The 19,724-nt window shown below is 41.5% G+C and overlaps 2 protein-coding genes across 5 annotated transcripts in view; both read right to left on the bottom strand.

The window, feature by feature from the left end:
- Positions 1-11,848, bottom strand: part of pde4dip (phosphodiesterase 4D interacting protein) — a 47,287-nt gene extending 35,439 nt beyond the window's left edge. For 2 of the 4 annotated variants that reach the window (XM_079688794.1, XM_079688797.1), the window contains exons 1-12: positions 8,613-11,845; positions 6,633-6,770; positions 6,431-6,550; positions 6,168-6,260; positions 5,785-5,994; positions 5,090-5,248; positions 4,714-4,809; positions 4,075-4,212; positions 3,812-3,991; positions 3,024-3,218; positions 2,679-2,939; positions 1,892-2,042 (exon numbers count right to left, since the gene is read on the bottom strand). In XM_079688794.1, coding sequence (XP_079544920.1) covers positions 1,892-2,042; positions 2,679-2,939; positions 3,024-3,218; positions 3,812-3,991; positions 4,075-4,212; positions 4,714-4,809; positions 5,090-5,248; positions 5,785-5,994; positions 6,168-6,260; positions 6,431-6,550; positions 6,633-6,770; positions 8,613-9,908 — 3,037 coding nt within the window. In that variant the 5' untranslated portion in view covers positions 9,909-11,845. Of the gene's footprint in view, positions 1-1,891; positions 2,043-2,678; positions 2,940-3,023; positions 3,219-3,811; positions 3,992-4,074; positions 4,213-4,713; positions 4,810-5,089; positions 5,249-5,784; positions 5,995-6,167; positions 6,261-6,430; positions 6,551-6,632; positions 6,771-8,612 lie in introns of all 4 variants that reach the window. The other 2 variants (XM_079688796.1, XM_079688795.1) reach the window with 2 other exon arrangements.
- Positions 11,849-15,655: 3,807 nt separating this feature from the next.
- Positions 15,656-19,724, bottom strand: part of LOC307043897 (CDK5 regulatory subunit-associated protein 2-like) — a 68,905-nt gene continuing 64,836 nt past the window's right edge. Inside the window, exons 5-6 of the mRNA XM_079688831.1 lie at positions 16,022-16,145; positions 15,656-15,792 (exon numbers count right to left, since the gene is read on the bottom strand). Of these exons, the coding sequence (XP_079544957.1) occupies positions 16,113-16,145 (33 nt within the window). The 3' untranslated portion in view covers positions 15,656-15,792; positions 16,022-16,112. The remainder of the gene's footprint in view (positions 15,793-16,021; positions 16,146-19,724) is intronic.

Genomic DNA, 19,724 nt, shown 5'->3' with positions numbered 1-19,724 from the left:
GGTGTGAACGCGATCTGTACTTAGTTCATGAGAACTAAAGAGTTCTGATGAACCTTTGTGGGAAAAGTACTTTGTCGTACTTAGTTCCCAGTACTTCGCCAGAACGCCGACACCTCCTCATCACTCCACCACTCACATGTTTTTTTTTGTGTTGCCATAAATTAGTCTCTCTCCATTGGTGCGCTGGGCTAATGCTAATAATGCTAATGCCAGTAAATACATTGGCGGCTTCACAAAACTTGTCCAAGTTTTACGGGGCGCGGTTTGCAATCCGCCCAGCCAATCAGAAATGGGAACCTTTTTCTCCCATGAAAGTACCTGCTCTCTAGCAGGGACTAAAAAGGAGCTGAAAATGTTCATGAACTAAATTCTAGTTCCGGATTTTGTTGGTGTGAACGCAACATGTCAAGAACTATCGGAACTATAATGGGAAAAGTACTCCGGTGTGAAAGCGCCTATTTACATGGTAAGGTTGAAAATGTATAAATTAAATATATTTGCCATCCAAAAATTGTGTGTGAAACTTTAATGGAGTCTGCGCAGAGACATTCTTTACATTCTTCAGCTTCATGGGAATGTTTATAAGCATAAAATAAACATTCGTACTTACTGTAATCCAGTGTAGAACAAACTCGATAGTATATGTCATAATCGTTAATATTGAACCAAAGAAGTGGAGCTGATGATTGTTGAATTGCACGTCACACAAGCAAATTTTAACAAGCTAAGCATTGACTTTACAAAAGTACACAGCATCATAATCACATAAAGGCAATGTCGAATCTGCTTATATTTCATATTGTTCTGTTAAATAACATGTTAGTTTAAATTGTCATACAATTGATAGTATAAAGAACACACACACACACGCATGCACGCATGCACACAATAAGTAATATATTACCACTGGCATATAAACAGTTGCATCCTGATTTAAAAAGTAAATCGTCAACAATGCTGTGAATCATACAAAATAGCAACAGCACATCTAACTGCACATTTAGACATCTAAAAAACAATGGGAAAAAAGTTCCCGCCATTTATAATCTCAGGAAAAAAACAGCTAGGTTAACGTGAAGAACTTTGTTCCAAAATTATTAGAAAACATTTTATATTTACAAAATGAAAAAGAAATAAAAAAAGATTCTAGCAATGTTCAGACTTGAAGTCACAGATATAAATCATTTCATATATTTTGAAGTACATATGGAAATTGGTAAGTACGACTTATTTTAGCCTTTTTTGTTGTATTTTCGTGTAAGATCTGATATTTACTTCTATACTGAAGAACTTAATAAGAACTTATTTTTTAAGCAAAAGCTTGAGATAACAAAACCAAACTTTTGATCAGAGTCATGATCTTCTTTCAAGTTATATCAAATGTAGGAACCATACTGAACCACAGAGGCCACAAACACAGTAAAAACGTGATCCTTCTTCTTGCCTTTTTAGATTTAGTTTTTCATCGTTCTGTTTTCTATAACCTCCTGTAAAATAGGCAAGTTGCTGCAGTGATAGAGGGATGTTAAAATAGTTCACACATGGAGATGGCTCATAGTTATGAAACATCATAGTGTTTGTCAAATTTGAGTCATTATCTCACCCAATTAGATTTCAAAAGATGTACGAAAAACAAACCATGCAGCTTGTTAAGGGGTTTAAAACTCCTAAAATTAAATGTATCATTCATGAAACAGACATTTCTGTCATCCGTGTTCAGAAGCGTGCAGACCAATGCAATGGCTGAATGAAAAAAGTTGAAAATGTCACCATCAATGAAAAGGTTCAGTAGTATTTACACCCAGAAAGTCCCATGTGTTAGGTTGTGTTAAACCACCACAGCAGCTCTGATGCAGTTACAGATACTGTCCCATGCTCCTTTGATGCCCACCTCCAAACTCAGGCTGCCTGCGGCCCGGGACGGGCCCCCTGGCTGGGGGACCGTCCCTCTGGACCAGGCTCTCTCTCAGCTCCTGGACCTCCAGGGTCAACTGCTCAACCAGAGGGAGGGCGGAGGGCTCCACCATCTGCCTCTGGAAGTCCTGCAGAACACACACAAGGGCACTTTGACATGCATGTCACATAATCAACACAACATACTGTATTGGATTAATAGGTGAAAAGGGGCAGCTGCATTTTAAAAGCAATTGGAAGTTAAACTTTTTGGTTTATTTTGTTGCCTTAAATAACTACTAAAGATGCTCCCAAAGAGGTAAATATTTTTGTGAATGTATTTTATTGGTGGCATAGTTGCTCATTTGGAGACTAGATTTTGGTGCTGAAGTACTGTGATGATTTCATTTAGGCATGTCAGAAAAGTAAAAAGTATCCACTAGTGTCTCGAAGTTCAAGGTGACGTCTTTAAATGGCTTGTGTTCAGAAATGTAGTTTCATATGTCATCATATGTTATTACAAACATAGTGACATTTAAAATATTCTGATAATTTTGTATGACAAATAGCAATTATCGTTAAAATTTGCTGACGATGTCAATAAATGAATGGATAAGCTGACTAATAGAGTAGTGCACCACTCATTTTTAACATGATACTAATATTTCATTTAAGTATCACAGCCATTGGTTTACCAGTATATTGCATTTTCTCTCATTTCAGTATTGTCTTCTCATACAAAAATATACTGTATGTAAAGATTAAATTACAAATATCACACTGACCCTGATGATCTCCTCCTTCCCCTGCAGCCTCCTGCTGAGGGCCTCCTCCCTGCTGGCATGACTCCTGCTCAGCTCCTGGCTCTCCCTCTCTCTCTCCCTCTCCCTCCTGAGAGCCAGATGCAGCTCCTCCTGCACCGCCTGCAGCTCCACAGCCGAGTCAGAGTCCGACCCCCACCCGACCCCCGAGCTCAGCTGCCTGCGGAGCTCCATCAGCCGCCCCGCCTGCTCGCCCAGCACCTCCCCCAGCCGGCTCCCAGAGACCTGGACAGAGATTTGAGTCATTGTTGTATCCATAGACAGCTTTATATTGACTGTAAGTGATTCTACTGAGATTCTCCACTCTACCTGAATGTACTGGTCCCTGGAGCTGATGGTCCGGAGCAGATCCTGGACCTGCTCATGGTGCTCTTTCGCCTGCTGGGTGCGGTCGGCTAGAACTTCCTGGAACAGGCGGTCTTTGAGCTGGAGGCGGATCTTCAGCTCCTCCAGAACATCGCTGGGAGCTGATTGGATCTGAGCCAGCAGAGAGCAGCGCATGTCCTGCAGAGGAGAGAGGAAGAAACATGAAAACAGAGATAGCGAATCATAAGAAAATCCCATTCAACAAATGTTAAATATTACCTTTTCTTCACAAGATAATTATTTATTGAAACATGTTTTATTACTTTTATGATTTTTTTTATTTCAGATTCAGTTTATTTTGAAAATATTTATTTAAAATATTAAAACTGTGCCATGTAGGCTTTTGGCTTTCATTGCATGTTCTGTTATTGTGTTATTATTTATATTGTCATTTGTAAATGTGTGTTCTAATAATCTCAATATTCATGTTTTATTGTTGCTGTTCACAAGCCAATATGAATGTTCATCTGCAGTAGTAAGAAAGATGTATTATCTCAGTATGAGTCTTAACAAGGTCACAAACTATAGTCCTTTGGAGCGTTTTCGCTTCCTAAATATTTCTGTCTCTGTAGTGATTGCTAATCGTAGGATTGTACTAATAATGACTACCATGACACTTTGACCTCAGTAACAGACCAAGTGAAAAAGTCGAATTTTTCTGGAGTCAGGAACTGATTATAACTGATATAAAGGTTTTAGTAAACCCATTTCCTTTGTAACTTCCTGTGTACCTGGGCCTCCTGCGAGCGAGCGTGCAGCGCCCCCTGCAGCTGACCGATGATGGCGTCTCTCTCTCCCAGGATGCCGCTCTGTCTCCCTGCGCTCTGCTGATGCTGCCGCTGCATGTTCCTCCAGGCGTCACACACCTGCTCCAGCTCCAGAGCTTTCCCCCGCAGCAGCAGCTCCAGGCTCTGACACGCACAGAAGCATCAATGAGTGATTGGTTGCAGAGAGAGAGGAAAAAGAAGAAGAGTGTGTGTGTGTGTGTTCTTACAGTGATGGTCTCCTCGTTGTTGGACAGCACGCAGCGCTGTCTCTCCAGGTCTCTCTCCTTCTCTCTGAGCAGCAGCCGGAGCCGACGGGTCTCCTCCTCCTTCTCCTCCACGCTGCGGAACTTCTCGTCTACTGCTCGCTTGGGATTGGTCAAAAGCACCAATCATTATCACAGAACATGACAGTATAGGTCTGAACATTAATAAACTGCAGAGGATGGGGTTTTGACCTGAGAGTCTTATCTTACATTGAAGAGTCCTCCAAAGGGAACACACATTCTGGATTTTTAAATATCAATGGGGATTTTATGATAAAATAATTGCGAAACAAATTCATTAAATATATATACAAATAAATATTCCTAAATAAAGGTTAAAGAAGACAGAGGCACTAATTTAAAAAAAATTCATAACTTACTAGAAAAATAAATATGGTGTTAACTTTTATGGCATTATCTAATGTAATTGTGATGCTTGGCACTAAGAATAGACAGTAGTGACATGATATTGTACACAATAAATTAAAGGTCACATATTAGGCAAGACTGACTTTTTCCTGGCTTTTAAACATAAGGAATTAGTGGATGTGCGTGTGCGTGTGCGTGTGCGTGTGTGTGTGTGTGTGTGTGTGTGTTGTTTACCTCCAGAGCTCGGTCTCTCTCCTTGATACGCTGCCGGAGTTTCTGAAGCAGAGAGTCTCTCTTCTCCTTTGGATCCTCCAGCAGCTCACAGTAGTCCTAAGAGAAGGAAAAAAACTAGATTTAGAATACTTTTAGCAGAAACATGAATACAAAAAACACCACTTTAGAGGAAGTGAATTCATCAACACAGACTCTTATGAATTAAATCTTTTATTTCAGAGGAACTTGAGCTTGCTAGCTTTAGTCTGTTATGAGAATCATGCAAAGTGTCTGCAGAATTAACTCCTGGGATGTGCCCTCTGTATGAATCCTGTTAATGTGTGCAGGTGTGTGTGCAGTATATCTGAGAGCATGAAGTAGCGTGAGTGTGTCTGACCTGCATCAGCTGCTCTTTGGTCTGCAGGGCCGTCCTCAGCCCTGTGAGGGTCTTCTGTCTCTCCTCCTCCTGTCTTTGCCTCTCTTGCTCGCCCTCCTTCAGCTTCTCCTCTCTCTCCTGCAGGGCCAACCGGGCCTTCTCCAGAGCCAGCTGCAGATCCTGAGCATCGCATCGCCACACACACACACACACACACACACACACACACACACACACACACACACACACACACACACACACACACACACACACACACACACACACACACACACACACACACACACACACACACACACACACACACACACACACACACACACACACACACACACACACACACACACACACACACACACACACACACACACACACACACACACACACACACACACACACACACACACACACACACACACACACCAAATCATCAGATCAAAGAGCTAGGAAGCAAGGTGATCTTTTAGATAACACTACTGATGCATTTGTTCTGATTATGCTACATATGGGGGTATATGTCTCGTGGGGTAAATGGGTGTCTCCCACTCAGAGGGTCAATGGTTTGCTCTCAATCCCCTGCTGTCAACATGTGAAGTGTCCTTGTGCACTGAACCTCGTTTATGGGCTTGGTATTGAAGTGTATGTATGTTGCTTTGGATTAAAGAATCAGCTAAATGATACTGGTGTAATATCCTCACCTGGTTGTGTCTCTGGGTCTCCCTGCGGTGCTGCAGCGCCCCCTGCAGGTCGGTCTCCAGCCTCTGCAGGGCTCGGCTCAGGTCGTCCTGCGCCCTCACCGCCTGCCGCTGCACCCTCTCATCCGCCTGCAGCTCCAGCTGGGCCTGGAAGAGAGACGCCTGCAGAGCCAGAACCTCACCCTGACCCCGGACACTGTCTGCACCCAACGCCTGGAGGAGAACACAGAGCGAGGGGGAGGAAGAGACGGACACACACAGAAGGGTAGAGAGGGACGGATTCAAAGAAAATCAGAATTAGAAACAAGTAAAGACACTATATTATTGTATTTTATTTTTTCTAAAGCTACATTTGGTATCATTCAGTGTCAGCATGGAGGACAAACCTGCAGCTGCTGCAGCTGGTTGCGGTTGGCGAGCTCTTTGAGAGAACACAGCATCTTATTTTGTTCCTCAATCACCCGACACAGCTCTGCAGCCTGCGAAAACACACATATACAAACACAGCTTAGATAGGAAGCAGTGCGTTCTTTGTTCATTTTCCCATTTGACATTCTGCTGTGTTCAATCTTTTCAGTTTTTCTAAAACTCTGCCTTCTTGTCTCCTATCCCAGTATTGGTCTATATGTCTATCTATACATTTCTATACCTCTGCCTCCTTGGAGTTGGCAGTATCAGCGATGTTCTGGATGTTCCTCTCCTGTCGCTGGGCTTCCTCTTGGGCCGAACGCAGCTCCAACTCCATCTCAGCGAGCCGCTCCTGCAGCTTCTACACACACAGTAGACTCAGTACAAAACATCACAGAGATCTGCCATAAAGAGTTATGATCAGATGGAGGAGGAGGTGGCACCTGGTTCCTGGTCTCGCTCTCTCTGATCTTGGCCTGCAGCGAGTGGACCTGGTCCTGGGCCTTCTGCAGCTCGCCCACACACTGACCCGCGGCACTCTCATACTGACTGAGCTGACCCTGCTGCTCATCAATCAGCCTCTGGAAGACAAAGGAGTAAAATAAATGTCAATAACAATGAAAACGTGTAGGAGTTGTACTGCAGAGATGATTTAGTGGTGAACACATGTTACTGTGTGTTTCCCTGCAGCTGTGTGTGAATGATTGAGTGAAAGTAGAAAGTGATGTCAGTTTCCTGTTGGGTGACTTCCTGTTGAAACGGCTGTTGCCTGGGCAGCATGTTGTTGACTTCCTTGTTTTTGTATTTGTTTTTAGGATCTATGTAATGCTGTGATGTCATTATGCCCTAGGGGAGTCAGCTGTGTGTGTGTGTCCTTTTCTACAGCTGTTTCAACTTAACTAATAGTCAGACTGTACAACGGGAAAAATATTTGAAAAACAAATAGTCTGTAACACCTTATTTTATTATTATTCATAATAAGGAATAAAGTAACTGTATGTAAGCGCTCCACTTTAGATCCCCATACTGCATACATTTGAGATTTCTAACCTATTATATTGTACTTTTATTTTTTGAATATATATATTTGGTGTAAATATTTATAATTTTATAATGTTAAAATTGTTAATAGTCATTTTCCCCCATTTTCTTATGTTTCCTTCTTCTCTTACTGTGTTTTATGAATGCACCACACACAACAAAGCAAATTCCTCGTCTGTGTAAACCTACATGGCAATAAACCTGTTTCTTATTCTAATTGTTTTACTTATTATAAATATCTAATTCACACCGTTGATAGTGCTATGGTACAGCCGGGTATATTGTTGTATAATAGAATAGAGTCTGTTCCCTCCTGGCACACTGAACCACATTTCACAGTAACCATTAACATAACAATAGAAGTTATGATGCTGTATCAGACTCTTCACACGGTCTGACAGTGGCACAGCTTTGAGACTGTACCCATGGCAACAGTAGTGTTGCTAGGATACCGAAGGAGTATTTATGCTCCCAGAGAGAGTAATCAAGGCTGCGTTCAGCTTTGTCAGCGGAGGAGATGAGAAAAACAGAAAATCCAGAGAGATTTTACCCTCGATGGCGGGCGCACAAAGAAGGAATTAGTTGGTCAACCTTCTTAAAAGGGGGGGGGGATTCATTTGAAGTCTTCCTTTAGATTAGTTTTTCTGTGTTTCTTACAATGGTACCTATTTTCAATTAAAACAACCCAGAGAGTTTGCTTGAAGAAATGCAAACAAAATTACTTGGGTATGTTTAGTAAGACACCATGGTTTTTAAATGTTATTTAAAGGTAGGGTATGTAAATTTGAGAAACCGGCTCGAGATCGCTAATTTGAAAATACACGACCGGAGAAAATCTGCCATTCCTTACAGAGCCCCTCCTCCAACACACACGAACGCGCACATGACCAATGAGGGTACGAGATAAGTTTGTGCACAGATGGAAGGCTGACAGGCAGGTAGGCCATCCAGTTATTTTAGCTGGGCCGGCTCAAATGATTGGTCGTGCTTTTTACAGTACTACGGCTTCCAGAGATGAGATTTTTGTATGGATTTTTTGTCAAAGCACTTAAGATATTCATTGCTATCGGGATGTTAAGAGCATTCCATGGAATATAACAAAAAGTGTATCTCGAGCCGGTTTCTCAAACTTACATCCAATTAAAAAAAGTAAATGTTGATTTTAAGTTTCACACAGGGCTCGAAACATCAGCCTTCCAGGTGAAAGGCTTGTGTTAGTTTAAGGCACCCATACAGCCAGACACGGCCTATGATAAGAAAATGTATTTGAGAAGCAAAAATAAATAAGAAAATCAGTAGAAAATGTTCCCCGACACTGACAGTATCAGCTACGTGAAGATCAGAGGTCATCAAGGAACCAGGTATTGTTGCAACTAATCTACCTGCTGAAAGCGGAACGGACCGCACTGAACATATTCATCCATCCACTGCTCCTCCATCTCAGCAAGTTCTGCCTGCAGCTCCTGCTGGGTACACGGGGTTATGACTTCTGGGACAGGCAGGTGGGAGTACAGTTCACAGTCATTAGCCCCTCCACAGGGCGACCTCAGTGGGATGGGCAGGGGTAGGGACAGGCTTTGGTCCAGTTTGGCTTTGGACAGAACTGGGAGCTTGCTACCTCTTTGAGGCTTCACTGGCCGGTAGTCCCAGCCCCTCAGGAGGCTCAGCATCACCTCCAGCCCAGAGAAGGAGCTCTCACTTGGGGGTTTGTCCCATGTAGTATACCTTCGTGCTGAAACCTCCTCTGGATATTTTTCTGGTACAGTTTGTTCTCCTTCTCTGTGGTTCACTGGAAGGCAACTCACGTCCACGGCGGTGTCGAGAGACTCCACAGATGATGCCGGGCTAGGACTTGTCTGGTCACACATGATTTTATCAGTGTCCAACTCAGCTAAGGAGGACTCAAAGGTGACAGCTGTAGCCTCGGACTCTCCGGAGGTTCTAGCAGGGTCTTTACCCCCGGGAGTGGCTGTTGAGTAGCGTGTGGATGGTCCGCAGGAAGTGCTTCTGCGCCCAACCCTGCGAGGCACCTTACACACTGCCTCATAGTCAGAATCAGCGACACGGAGGACTGCACATCCCCTGCATCGCTTAGGCTTCATGCCAGAGAGAGAGTCTGCTCCTGGGCACTGGTGATGGTGTTGGTGGGGCTCTTGATGGGTGGATTGGTCCAGGGCCGGGTCCTCCTTATCAGCCCAGGATTCATACACAGAGTAGGTAAGATCATCCTGGATCATATCAGAGTATCTTCCGTCCTGCAGACCTGACAGATCCACCACAGGAGAGTCTTCTGACCCCACGTCAGTCCCAACAACCCCCACAACGGCCCTGGGCTGAGGCACGTTCCCATCATCTGCGTTGTGCTTTCGGAACAGGCCTCCGATACACTGCCTCAGCCGGTCTTTCTCCAGCAGGAGCTTGTGAAGGCGCTCCAGGGACAGGGCCTCTACACGGGCAATGACAGTGTCGAAGCGGTACATGCGGTCCAGCATGAAGGCGCACTTGGAGCAGGCAAACTCCCCGCGGCCGTCCCGGCTCAGCTCGTGGCCCAGAGCGTGGGACAGCAGCACCTGCAGGTTGAGCTTGGCTGTAGGGTGGAAGATCCAACGGCGCTGGTTGCCGCAGAGCTCGCGAGCGCAGATCCTGCAAGCCTCCTTCATCTTCACCACGTCCAGCATTACAGAGGTATAGGTGAACCAGCTAATACTAATATATCAGTGCTTTTAAGACTATTTATTTTCTCGCTTGTAAGATTTGTCTTTGGATTGAAGGAAGTGTACAGTAAATTGCTGATGTTTTTCATCGACTTCTGAACTGATTAAGTCCAACAGTTATTTCAGGTATGCCAAAAAGAAAAGTTGCACTTGCACTGATTTTAAAAGTTTGGAAATTCCATTAAAAATATCCTTTTCATAATAAGTATTTTGGAGATATGTTCTGATTTGTTTTGATCCCTCTTCAGCCTCCTGTTCCAGAGTCAGGTCCTGATCTGCTCTTTTGGAATTGAAAGTATTTTTAAGCTTAAGGTTTACATATTCCATCTGCTGGGAAATATCATGTGAAATGATTAAACTCTCCAGCATAGTTTGTACATAGACCTTGTGGTGATGAATCCAAGGACAACAATGTGTTTTTCTTCCAAAACGATAATAATGATTTGAGCTACTTTTAATTGAATAGGCAGCTTTAATCAAATGGATCACTGGGCAGAGACTACACCTCACGCTGACATGACAACGTGACCAGAAGCGTTCATTCAGTGAAGAGGATTTCCAGGCAGAACGGATGTGATCTCTGTCATGTGTCTCATTTCACTTCCTCGGTGGTTCACTGCAGACAGATCGATATTTTATCGTTTTATATTCCGGGGATAGAAACGATCTCCAGTTGATGTCACTGCAGTCTTTTTGTGTTGCCTTTTAAAAATCAATGACGTCTCTCTACATGACAGCATCTCCCCGCTGCAGCAGCTTCCCCGTGTAACAGTCCGACACGAACACGGAAAAAACACGGTCTTTCCTGGTCGACAGTGTGGATGTTAGTATCACCGGAGAATGTCCGGGTCCCCTATCCGTTTTCTCCTCAACGGCAGCGGCGAGATCAGCAGGGGATGGAGGGAGAGGCTGTCAGCTCGAGGCGATTTTCATAACCAGACATCGAGGCAACCGTGACAGGACCCAAAGATCGTCTATGTTTGAGATGATATCTCACTCCGCAGCTTTAACTAGTTCCGGTCTTGAGAAATGGCTGTAGTCTAAAAATATATACCACTCTACAGACATAAATAATCATTTAGAAAAATCATATTATTTTCTACCGATCATCACAACAGAAAGAAAGGGTTCATTCTCTAAAGTACACTTTTGCTGTTGGCCAACGTTAGTTGCCGTTTTTAATTTCTATGCTAATTTATGCATGTGCTTTCCCTGGCTACACTTCAAAGACAACTATTTTATATTTCACCTTTTAACCCCATTTATTTTAAAGCAATAGTTACTTTTCAGAGATAAAGATACCATTAAAAAAAAGACAAAATCAGTTTATAAAATACTGGTCGATTGTTACATGTTATAGGGGTGCAAATTAATTATGATTTCCATTATGACCAATAAGGTTTTCTCCTTTTATTTTGTATTATTAAATTAATTTGGTCTTTTAATGATCGTTTGGCAATGTTATTATTGTTCGGGGCTAAGAGTTGAGTGTGTTAAGAGCTTTCTGTCAACCATTTCAGTGTAAGAGTGAGACCTCATGAAGAAGCCTGGACTGAACCATTTTACTGGAAAGAGGAGGGATGCTGATTCTGTACGGTCTCTTTAAAATAAACATTGGGATTTCTCTCGGCAAAGATGTAGAATCAATTAACGTTCCCTATTTTTTATGAATTATGTTTAAAATAAATCGATGAGTTCAGTTAATGCCAAATGTAAACAGTTTTTGGGTCAATTGATCATGATAAAAAAAGACAAGCTTTGCCTGTTCATAATGTGTTTCCATTCCTGATGTTAACCAACACAATTATAAATTGGTATTAAGGTTTATTTATTAATGTCCATGTTTATGATGCATGAACTCTCTAAGATAACAATTTGATCACGCGGTAAAGACAACAAATTTAAAAACAAATCAGATCTAAAAATACTTTTTATAAATGAATGTGGGTTTAACAATAAAGGCACCAAATTGTTGTTTTTTGGAAATGTAACTTTGTTTAAGATTACTTGAATAATACTTGTAATCTTCCTTAGTGTAATATTCGTATGCAAATATTAATATAGATTTACATTTTGTGTTTTCTTATTTTTTATTAAATGTTCTATTATGGAGCTCTATCTGACTGTTTACATTTTTGGTTGCTTTTAAGGTGTTGTCACCGTGTTTCTGAATGCAAATACATGATTGCCTTGTATTTGCAGGCTGATGGCTGATATCAATTAACACTTGCTATTTTAAACACTTATCATGTATTTAATGCCAATAATGTTATGGTGATGATGTGTACCCTCTGAAAATTATACAGCACCAGTAAATAAAGAGATATTTTGGTATATGGTCAGGATGGCTCACGGTGCTTCTGCTCGACCAAAACTGCTGCATTTAATCTTACAAAACTGAGTATTTTCAGCGAGAAAATCAGATCAAAACATTGTGTGACAAATTATGTAATTCCAAATACAACACTTCCCATTTCCATAAAGCTTTTTTGTGTCAGTAAAACACTGTGTGCAAGCATTGAACTGACAAAAAACTGTGTTTGGCCTGTATGTTTTCCATCAGCTTCATTCAATTCTCGGAATTGCCAGTAATTAGTTCATGCATTTCCCAGGGGCACCCAATTGTCGTCCAGCCTCCACTGTCACAGCATACAATGGAGGAGGGAGGGAAGGGTGGGGGTGCTGGAACTCCTGTCTGTGAGTCACATGACCCTTTAAGGAGAAAGCTGATGTCATTCTCAACAGACACTTTCAGGATACTTTTCCCACATATCCACAAGTCTTCATCCCTCTTTCATTATCGCAGCAGAGTGGATGTGTTGTTGATACAACTGTTCTCACATGTGATTTGTTTTCCTGTGTGTGTGGACCTCATGGCCCTGACTTTGTCTACATTTGTCACCCTGCAAGGCCTCTGGAGACACCACACCAAAAAACTGATCGGCTGCAATGAGGCACGCAATCAAAAATCAATTAATCCTAATCAGAGACGGGTGCCAAACACCGCTGACGGACACACTCTGAGGTTTATTTTTCTCAGAGTGGCATAAATACCAAAGTGTGACAGTGGTGAATTAGCGGCCACCCAGACAGAAATGCTGATTTTCCTCTCTCAAACGACAACTTGTTGCCCTGCCAAGTAAACAAGTGATTCCTTCTGTGCACGCTGCAGCCGCTCCCAGAGAAACTAGTCCCTGTGTGTCGCAGCCAGCTGACAGTGAGCTGATTATAATTATAACTGGTGTCAGTGAGGAGACTGAGGATGAAATAGAATAACTGTATGTGAGAGCTGAGTCTGCAGCAACAAGATATTACAGAAAGGAAATGTAGGGGCAGCCAGAAACGTTGTGATAGCTCAAATTGCATTTAGGGTAAAGCATTTTTAAATAATGTACATCAACAAAAGGCAAAGGTGCATGATCTTATAATGTAACCTGCTTCTGATGTCACTTCTTAAAGTTTTGGCACAAAATGTAGTTTAAAGATATTTAATGTTTTGGTTTTGTGCTTAAATGTGGCTTATTCTGAATAAATGTCCCTGATCCAATTACAGGAAAAGGAAATCTGGGACCAGGAACAATTCTAGTTTTGAAAAAATCATATTTACAATAATTATTTAAATGTACATGGACTGAGAGAAAGAAAGAGTGTTTTTTGTTTGAGTAGTAAATGAAGTCCTAAAACCATACTTGAAAACCATTTATGCACTAAAGAAAGTACTAGAAAGAGTTTTAAATTAATGTTAGTTTGTGAACTATTGGGGAGTTTAAGCTGAAGCTTATTTTACGAGTTCATCTCAAAGATTTCATGCAGAAAAACCCATATGCAAAATACATTTAGTGGAGTAAAAAGCACATTACTAAACACAATAAGATAAATGTGGAAGACAGGTCTCCCAAACTTAAAATAACTCAAGGAAACGGCACTGTTAAGCAGTAATCCATACAGTGTGGATCACGCACCACTAGATGGAGCTACATCTCTATAAGAAGGACTAACTGGGAACAATGGGAGTCATGCAACATTGTCTCAATTGCAAGTTTAGGTGTAAATCAGACCCTGCAAAAACAGCTCAATGACAAGATACACAGTAACGATGTGAGTGTGTGCCGCACATATAAACACATTTGATTCATACTCGGCGTACAACAGTTTTTCTTCCTACCTGCATCTGTGTGCAGACTCGGCTCTCTCCATGACTCTGTTGGGGGAAAAAGGGAAGCTCAATCTAAAATCTGTCTTCAAACTACTATAGACATCTTGACCAAATTAAATTGATACTTTGTGTTCAAAATAAAGCATTCATCACCTCCCACCCCCTGTTATCCAGATCAAATCCCAACCACCGACATATCAAATACCAAGTGCAGTACTTATTATAACCAAAAACAAATTATCTACAGTGATCCCAAGTTTAGGGTGCTTATGAGATGAGTACTTTTGTTTGTCATGATTAGTCATATATGCACATGTTTCCATCTTCAGGTTGGTTTGCAGCTTATCCGCTTTGTCAAATTTCCACTGACCCACATGTGGATATAAAAACAGTTTGTATATCTCCGTCAGCCTGTCTGGGGTTTGAGCCAAAACACAAAGATGGAAGGGAGGAGAGCAGGGATGAGGGTCACCTGAAATGTAGCCCAAAACAAGCTCACCTGGCTGGGTCACCTCAAAAGCCTGACACAAGGTCTTAACCAGATTTTAGAATGTATTCTTAATTGCAAAGACTTTCATTAAATACAAGCTAAGTTGTTGTTACAGTGCTAAAGTAACTATGCATACAGTATATACATACATATACAGTATATATATATATATGTGTATGTTTACATGTAGTCAGGATAATGTATAATGCATTTAGATTATAGTTACATTGTCAATAATTACTTCATTACATTTTTGATTATGTCTTTATAATGTTGCAATGTTTTTGAAATGATGAAACATTTCATAATAACCAATAATATTGACTCATCAAATGTGAGATATTCAAAATGCATTTAATCTACATTGAACATGTTTTGAGATGTAAAGACAGATTTTGTGAAACTCAATGTGTGTGGCTGCTTCCATATCAGGAACAATATTTTGAATTAATCTAAAAGTATTCACATACAGTAGATTAAAAAAAGCTTGTTAATGATTTACAAAATGTGCCATGCAAAGTGTATTCAGTTAGTGACTCCTGAGCAAACATACCACTTCTCGTTCTGTACTCTTGGCAGGAGAGGAGAGATGGTGAACTTTGACATGGAGCTCCTCGAGCTGGAGACTCAGTGAGTGTTTCTGCTGTGTCAGCCCTTCTATCAGCCTGAGAGAGATAGAGGGGGAGAGGGGGGGGGGGGGGAGGGGTGAAATGGTGCAGTGAAGTTCACAGATCTGACCTCAGGGGTCAGTTACAGTGTGTAGGTCAGAGCTCTGGCTCTTTGTTCCAGCCATGAATCAGTTGTCATCAAGGTCAGTCGATATCAGTGTCAGCAGCACTGTCAGTGTTGGCAGTACATATACAAACATTGTACATACATTAATAAAGCAACAAATAAAACAGTAAATACATTTCTGTTTCTTAATCCATAAGCTGTGTCAACTATGAATTGTGTCTATTGTGCAAGGGTATAGTACAAGCACAGCTAGGACTAACTCCTGCATGCATTTCATTGATGGCAGGTTATAGTCACCTGTCTTTGTCAGCCAGGGCCTGCTGGCTGGGCTGTCCACCTGAGCCCCCCCCCTCCTCCTCCTCCTCCATCCTCTCCACCAGCTCTCTCTCTACAGCCAGGCGGCGCTGAGACTCAGAGTCCGCCAGCGAGGTCATCCTCTCAGCCTCACCTCGCGCCAGCTGGGCCTCCTGAACGCAACACAGAGAGAGGAACATCAGATCCATGCAAACCTGACAAAGGTTCTTTCTGTCGTCTTCTGTTGTGTGTGTGTGTGTGCGTGTGCGTGTGCGTGTGTGTGTGCGTGTGTGTGTGTGTCTGTGTGTGTGTGTGTGTGTGTGTGTGTGTGTGTGTGTGTGTGTGTGTGTGTGTGTGCGTGCGTGTGTGCGTGTGCGTGTGCGTGTGCGTGTGTGTGTGTACCTCTTGTAGCAGCTGAACTTTGGTTTCCAGGATTTCCTGCATGTGGATGATCTCCTCCTGCCGCTCCTCCAGGCGACGCTGCAGCTCTGCTTCATTCTGATTGGACAGGTTCTCTGCCGTCAACCTATGGGGTTGTTGTTACAGAAAAAAACAATTTAGCAGGGAAGCTGCAAAATGTAACTTTAAGGACATAACACATTGAAGCACTTTAATAAAGTTTGAACCAAATAAAGTCGCTATTTTGTTAGAGAAACCTTTAAGTTACTAAATAATAAATGTGTACGATAAAACCAGCTGACTTCAGTAGCAGTTGGGTTTATTTCATTGGCTTCTTTTCTGCCTCGTAGACAGCAAACACTCATAAATAATTCATTTCTGGTCAATTAGGGTAGGGTGTCAGTATCAACAGGAGTCACAAAACACTTAGAAGGTCATAAAGTACTGCAGGGCATGTATCTGTCTCTGCTCTCCACTAAATCTGATACTTCATCGCCAGTTACAGAGACATGCATTTAGGACATCAGTAGGAACATGAGTTTAATTGGAGGTTATTCTTAAGAGGTGCCGTGTCACTCTGTCAATGTTGAACGTGATTTAAATATTACAAATCTGTATTACAAGTTAGGAACTGGCATCAATGTGGAGCTTGTTTTTCAGTGTTTACTGAAATTCAGCTATTCCCCCCAATGGGTCCTATTTCTCTTGATTGTAAACAAAATAATTAACCAAAGAAAGAACTCAGGGGCTCATGCAAAACGCTAAGGGGGACTATACATACCTACATTCAGTTTGAAGACGGATAGGCTTTATGTCGAACTGACCACTGAGTTACAGCCAATTAAGATACTGGTTGATTGACCCAAACCATTGGAATGTAAGTATAGCTGCATTTGAATCATTGAAATATGCTACTTGGAAAAACAGATTTTGCAAAAAGTACAAAAAGAACAATAGCAACATCTGAGTTAACCACTGGTGTAGATGTAGATCTTATTTGTCAGGACAACTCAGTGTGGAAACGCGTATTAACCAAAAGCAGATTAATAGCTCGAATAGAAAAAAGAGAAATAGTTATTTTCAGGCTTTTCCAAGGATGTGATCAACAAAATGTGGAATAGTACAATAAACAGTGAAAGGAAATAGTTAACTACTCACATTCGGACACATCTCCTTTCATGTTGCAGTTCCTTTGTCAAATACCTCTGCTAGTTTATTTGGGAAACCCTGGCATCACAAAAGGCCACATAGTGATGCTGTTTGATCTGGATCCAAACAGAAAACTAACCACTTGTGTCTGGGTTCATTGCCTAACTTTCCACCAAATGTAATTGAAAACTGTAAGCAGGTTTTTCAAAGCATCAACGAAATAGACCCTCCTCGGTGGAGGTTAACAACAAAAAGACTTAAACGGAGTGACGTTTGTCTCCAGGGGAAAGGAAACAAGGATCCCAGAGGGAAATGTCTCCAGTCTGTCACTGCTCCAGCACTCAGCACACTTCAACAGCCAGAAGGTCACACTCCGCTCACCCTCCTCACATCTATCAGTCAGGTCTCTGTTAATAGCTCTAATGATAAACTGTGGCCACAATGTTTATTTATAAAACAGCAGGGCAGGGAGAGCCTCATACTTGACCCCGCTCTAAACTCCACTCCAACATCCAAATGCTAGAATTGCTGCTCCTTTTCATTATTTTGACAAAGTGCTAAATTGACCGATTGTTCTAATTACTGCCCAAATTGCATGGTAACACTGTGTAACTGAGCCAATGGTGTTTTTCTTACGGCCATCTAGGAAAATCATCACTGGTAATGGACAGGTGGTTGAAATGTGAAAACACCATGTCAATAGCTTTCTACAATCAGAGAAGACAACAGTTATACTTTTCCCTGTACAACAGGACTATCTCTAGTATCTAAGTATTTTGTAAGAACACATCATTAACCAATGGCACAAAAACTCCAGTAAAAAAGGAATGTGTTGCATAGACAGCCCATTGGCCTTGGAAGAATATTCATATTGTAAATCTTTGTACTGGTTAAATTGTGACCACATCAGTGTTTTATTTACATGAACCTAAAAGGGAGGTTCATCTCACTCAATATTCTGAGACAGTTTTAGATCAAATAAAATAAAAATTCTGCCTCCAAAACATTACAATAAAAGGTATATGAAATTCATTGCAGTGCTTTAAGTATTGAAAAATGGCTAAAATAAAAATGTAAAACGTTAAACTCTTTATCCAATGTCATGGTTTTAATTTACAGTAGATGTTGTAAACATATCACATTGGAACTACCTTCTACTAAATAAACAAGCTATATTTGAACCGCTAAATATAGCACCCTGCACATAGAAGCTTATCATCTTCAGACTGTAGCTGATGTGTTTGGAGGTTGTCCCATACAGAATGTACAAAACTGACGTCATGTAGAAACATTTTTAAACTTCATCCATAACTTACTGTACATTGCATAACATATATATTTTAACACAAACAATGATCTTCTCCATAGCCTAATCAAGTAACAATGTAATATACGGAATTTACATAACAGAACTTTGAACATGTTTTGAAGTCTAAAGAACTACTCATTACTACTAATGCATGTTAAAAAAATGTTAAATAGTTACCCAGTGTGTACAAATGTAACGTCAAGGTGGACTGACCAAGCTGTCCTATTTCTATAGTGTCTACTAATACCAATTTACCATAATAACATGATGAGGCTGGCCAACAACAATGTCTCTGACCCCAACCATGTCCTGAACAGACAATATGAAATGCTGCCATCACATTAGAGATACAGTGTCTCGTGATTTTACAAGGTTTAACCAATACAATTAAATAAAGAGTTAAATCAGATCAAATGTCTTGAAATATTGTCTTCAGTGATTGTGAAGTTACATTAAATGTCTTTTTGTTTGTTTCTTGCCTAGATTATCTTATTTGAAATATGATTTGTGTTAGCTGCCCCATTAACCAAGCTCTTGCTCATACTCATACATAACACTGGTGGAATAAAGTATTATAGTGGCAGATAGCATTCAAAAACGTAGTTATTAGAACACATTTTTTTGGTATGCAAATATGTATGTATGTATGGATATCATGACAGGAGGAGAGGCCTTAAAAGGACCTGACGGACAGCTGACCACCAGACAGGTGCTGGATCTCAAATAGTTCCCGACTCAACAACACAACAAACCACAAGCCACCACTGCCCTTTCTCTCCCTACTCCCATACAGTGTCCCCCTTCAAAACAAACCCACAGTGGGTCCCTCACCCCTTCTCCTCCTCCTCACCCTCATCCCCTCTTCATCCTCCGCCCCAGAACACATAACCGCTTCATCCTCTTCAAAAGCATTTCAGTGCAGAGTACATACACAACATTCCTCAGGGCTTAGTGCGTGTTGTCATAGCTAGGTGAGTGTACGGGCCAGCAGGCTCGCGTGTGATGAGAGGAACCAGGTCCCGAGGGCCCTGGGCTCTGATGTACTGATGGACTCATGGGAAATAATCTAACCAGCAATGAAAGGACTGTTTTGGTAGTTCACTTTCCCTGAAGACGTTTCAGAAAATCTCTGTGCAGAACAAATGGTCTTAACTGTCCTGGAAATGTAATATACTGAGATTGAGTGATTTGTTGGATACATTTAGAGGTTCAGGGCCTGGGGGTCCACAAACTAACACAGTCATGGTC

The sequence above is a fragment of the Notothenia rossii genome (genome assembly GCF_949606895.1).
Source record: "Notothenia rossii genome assembly, chromosome: 1".
Taxonomy (NCBI): domain Eukaryota; kingdom Metazoa; phylum Chordata; class Actinopteri; order Perciformes; family Nototheniidae; genus Notothenia; species Notothenia rossii.
This window is presented reverse-complemented; position numbering and strand designations above follow the sequence as displayed.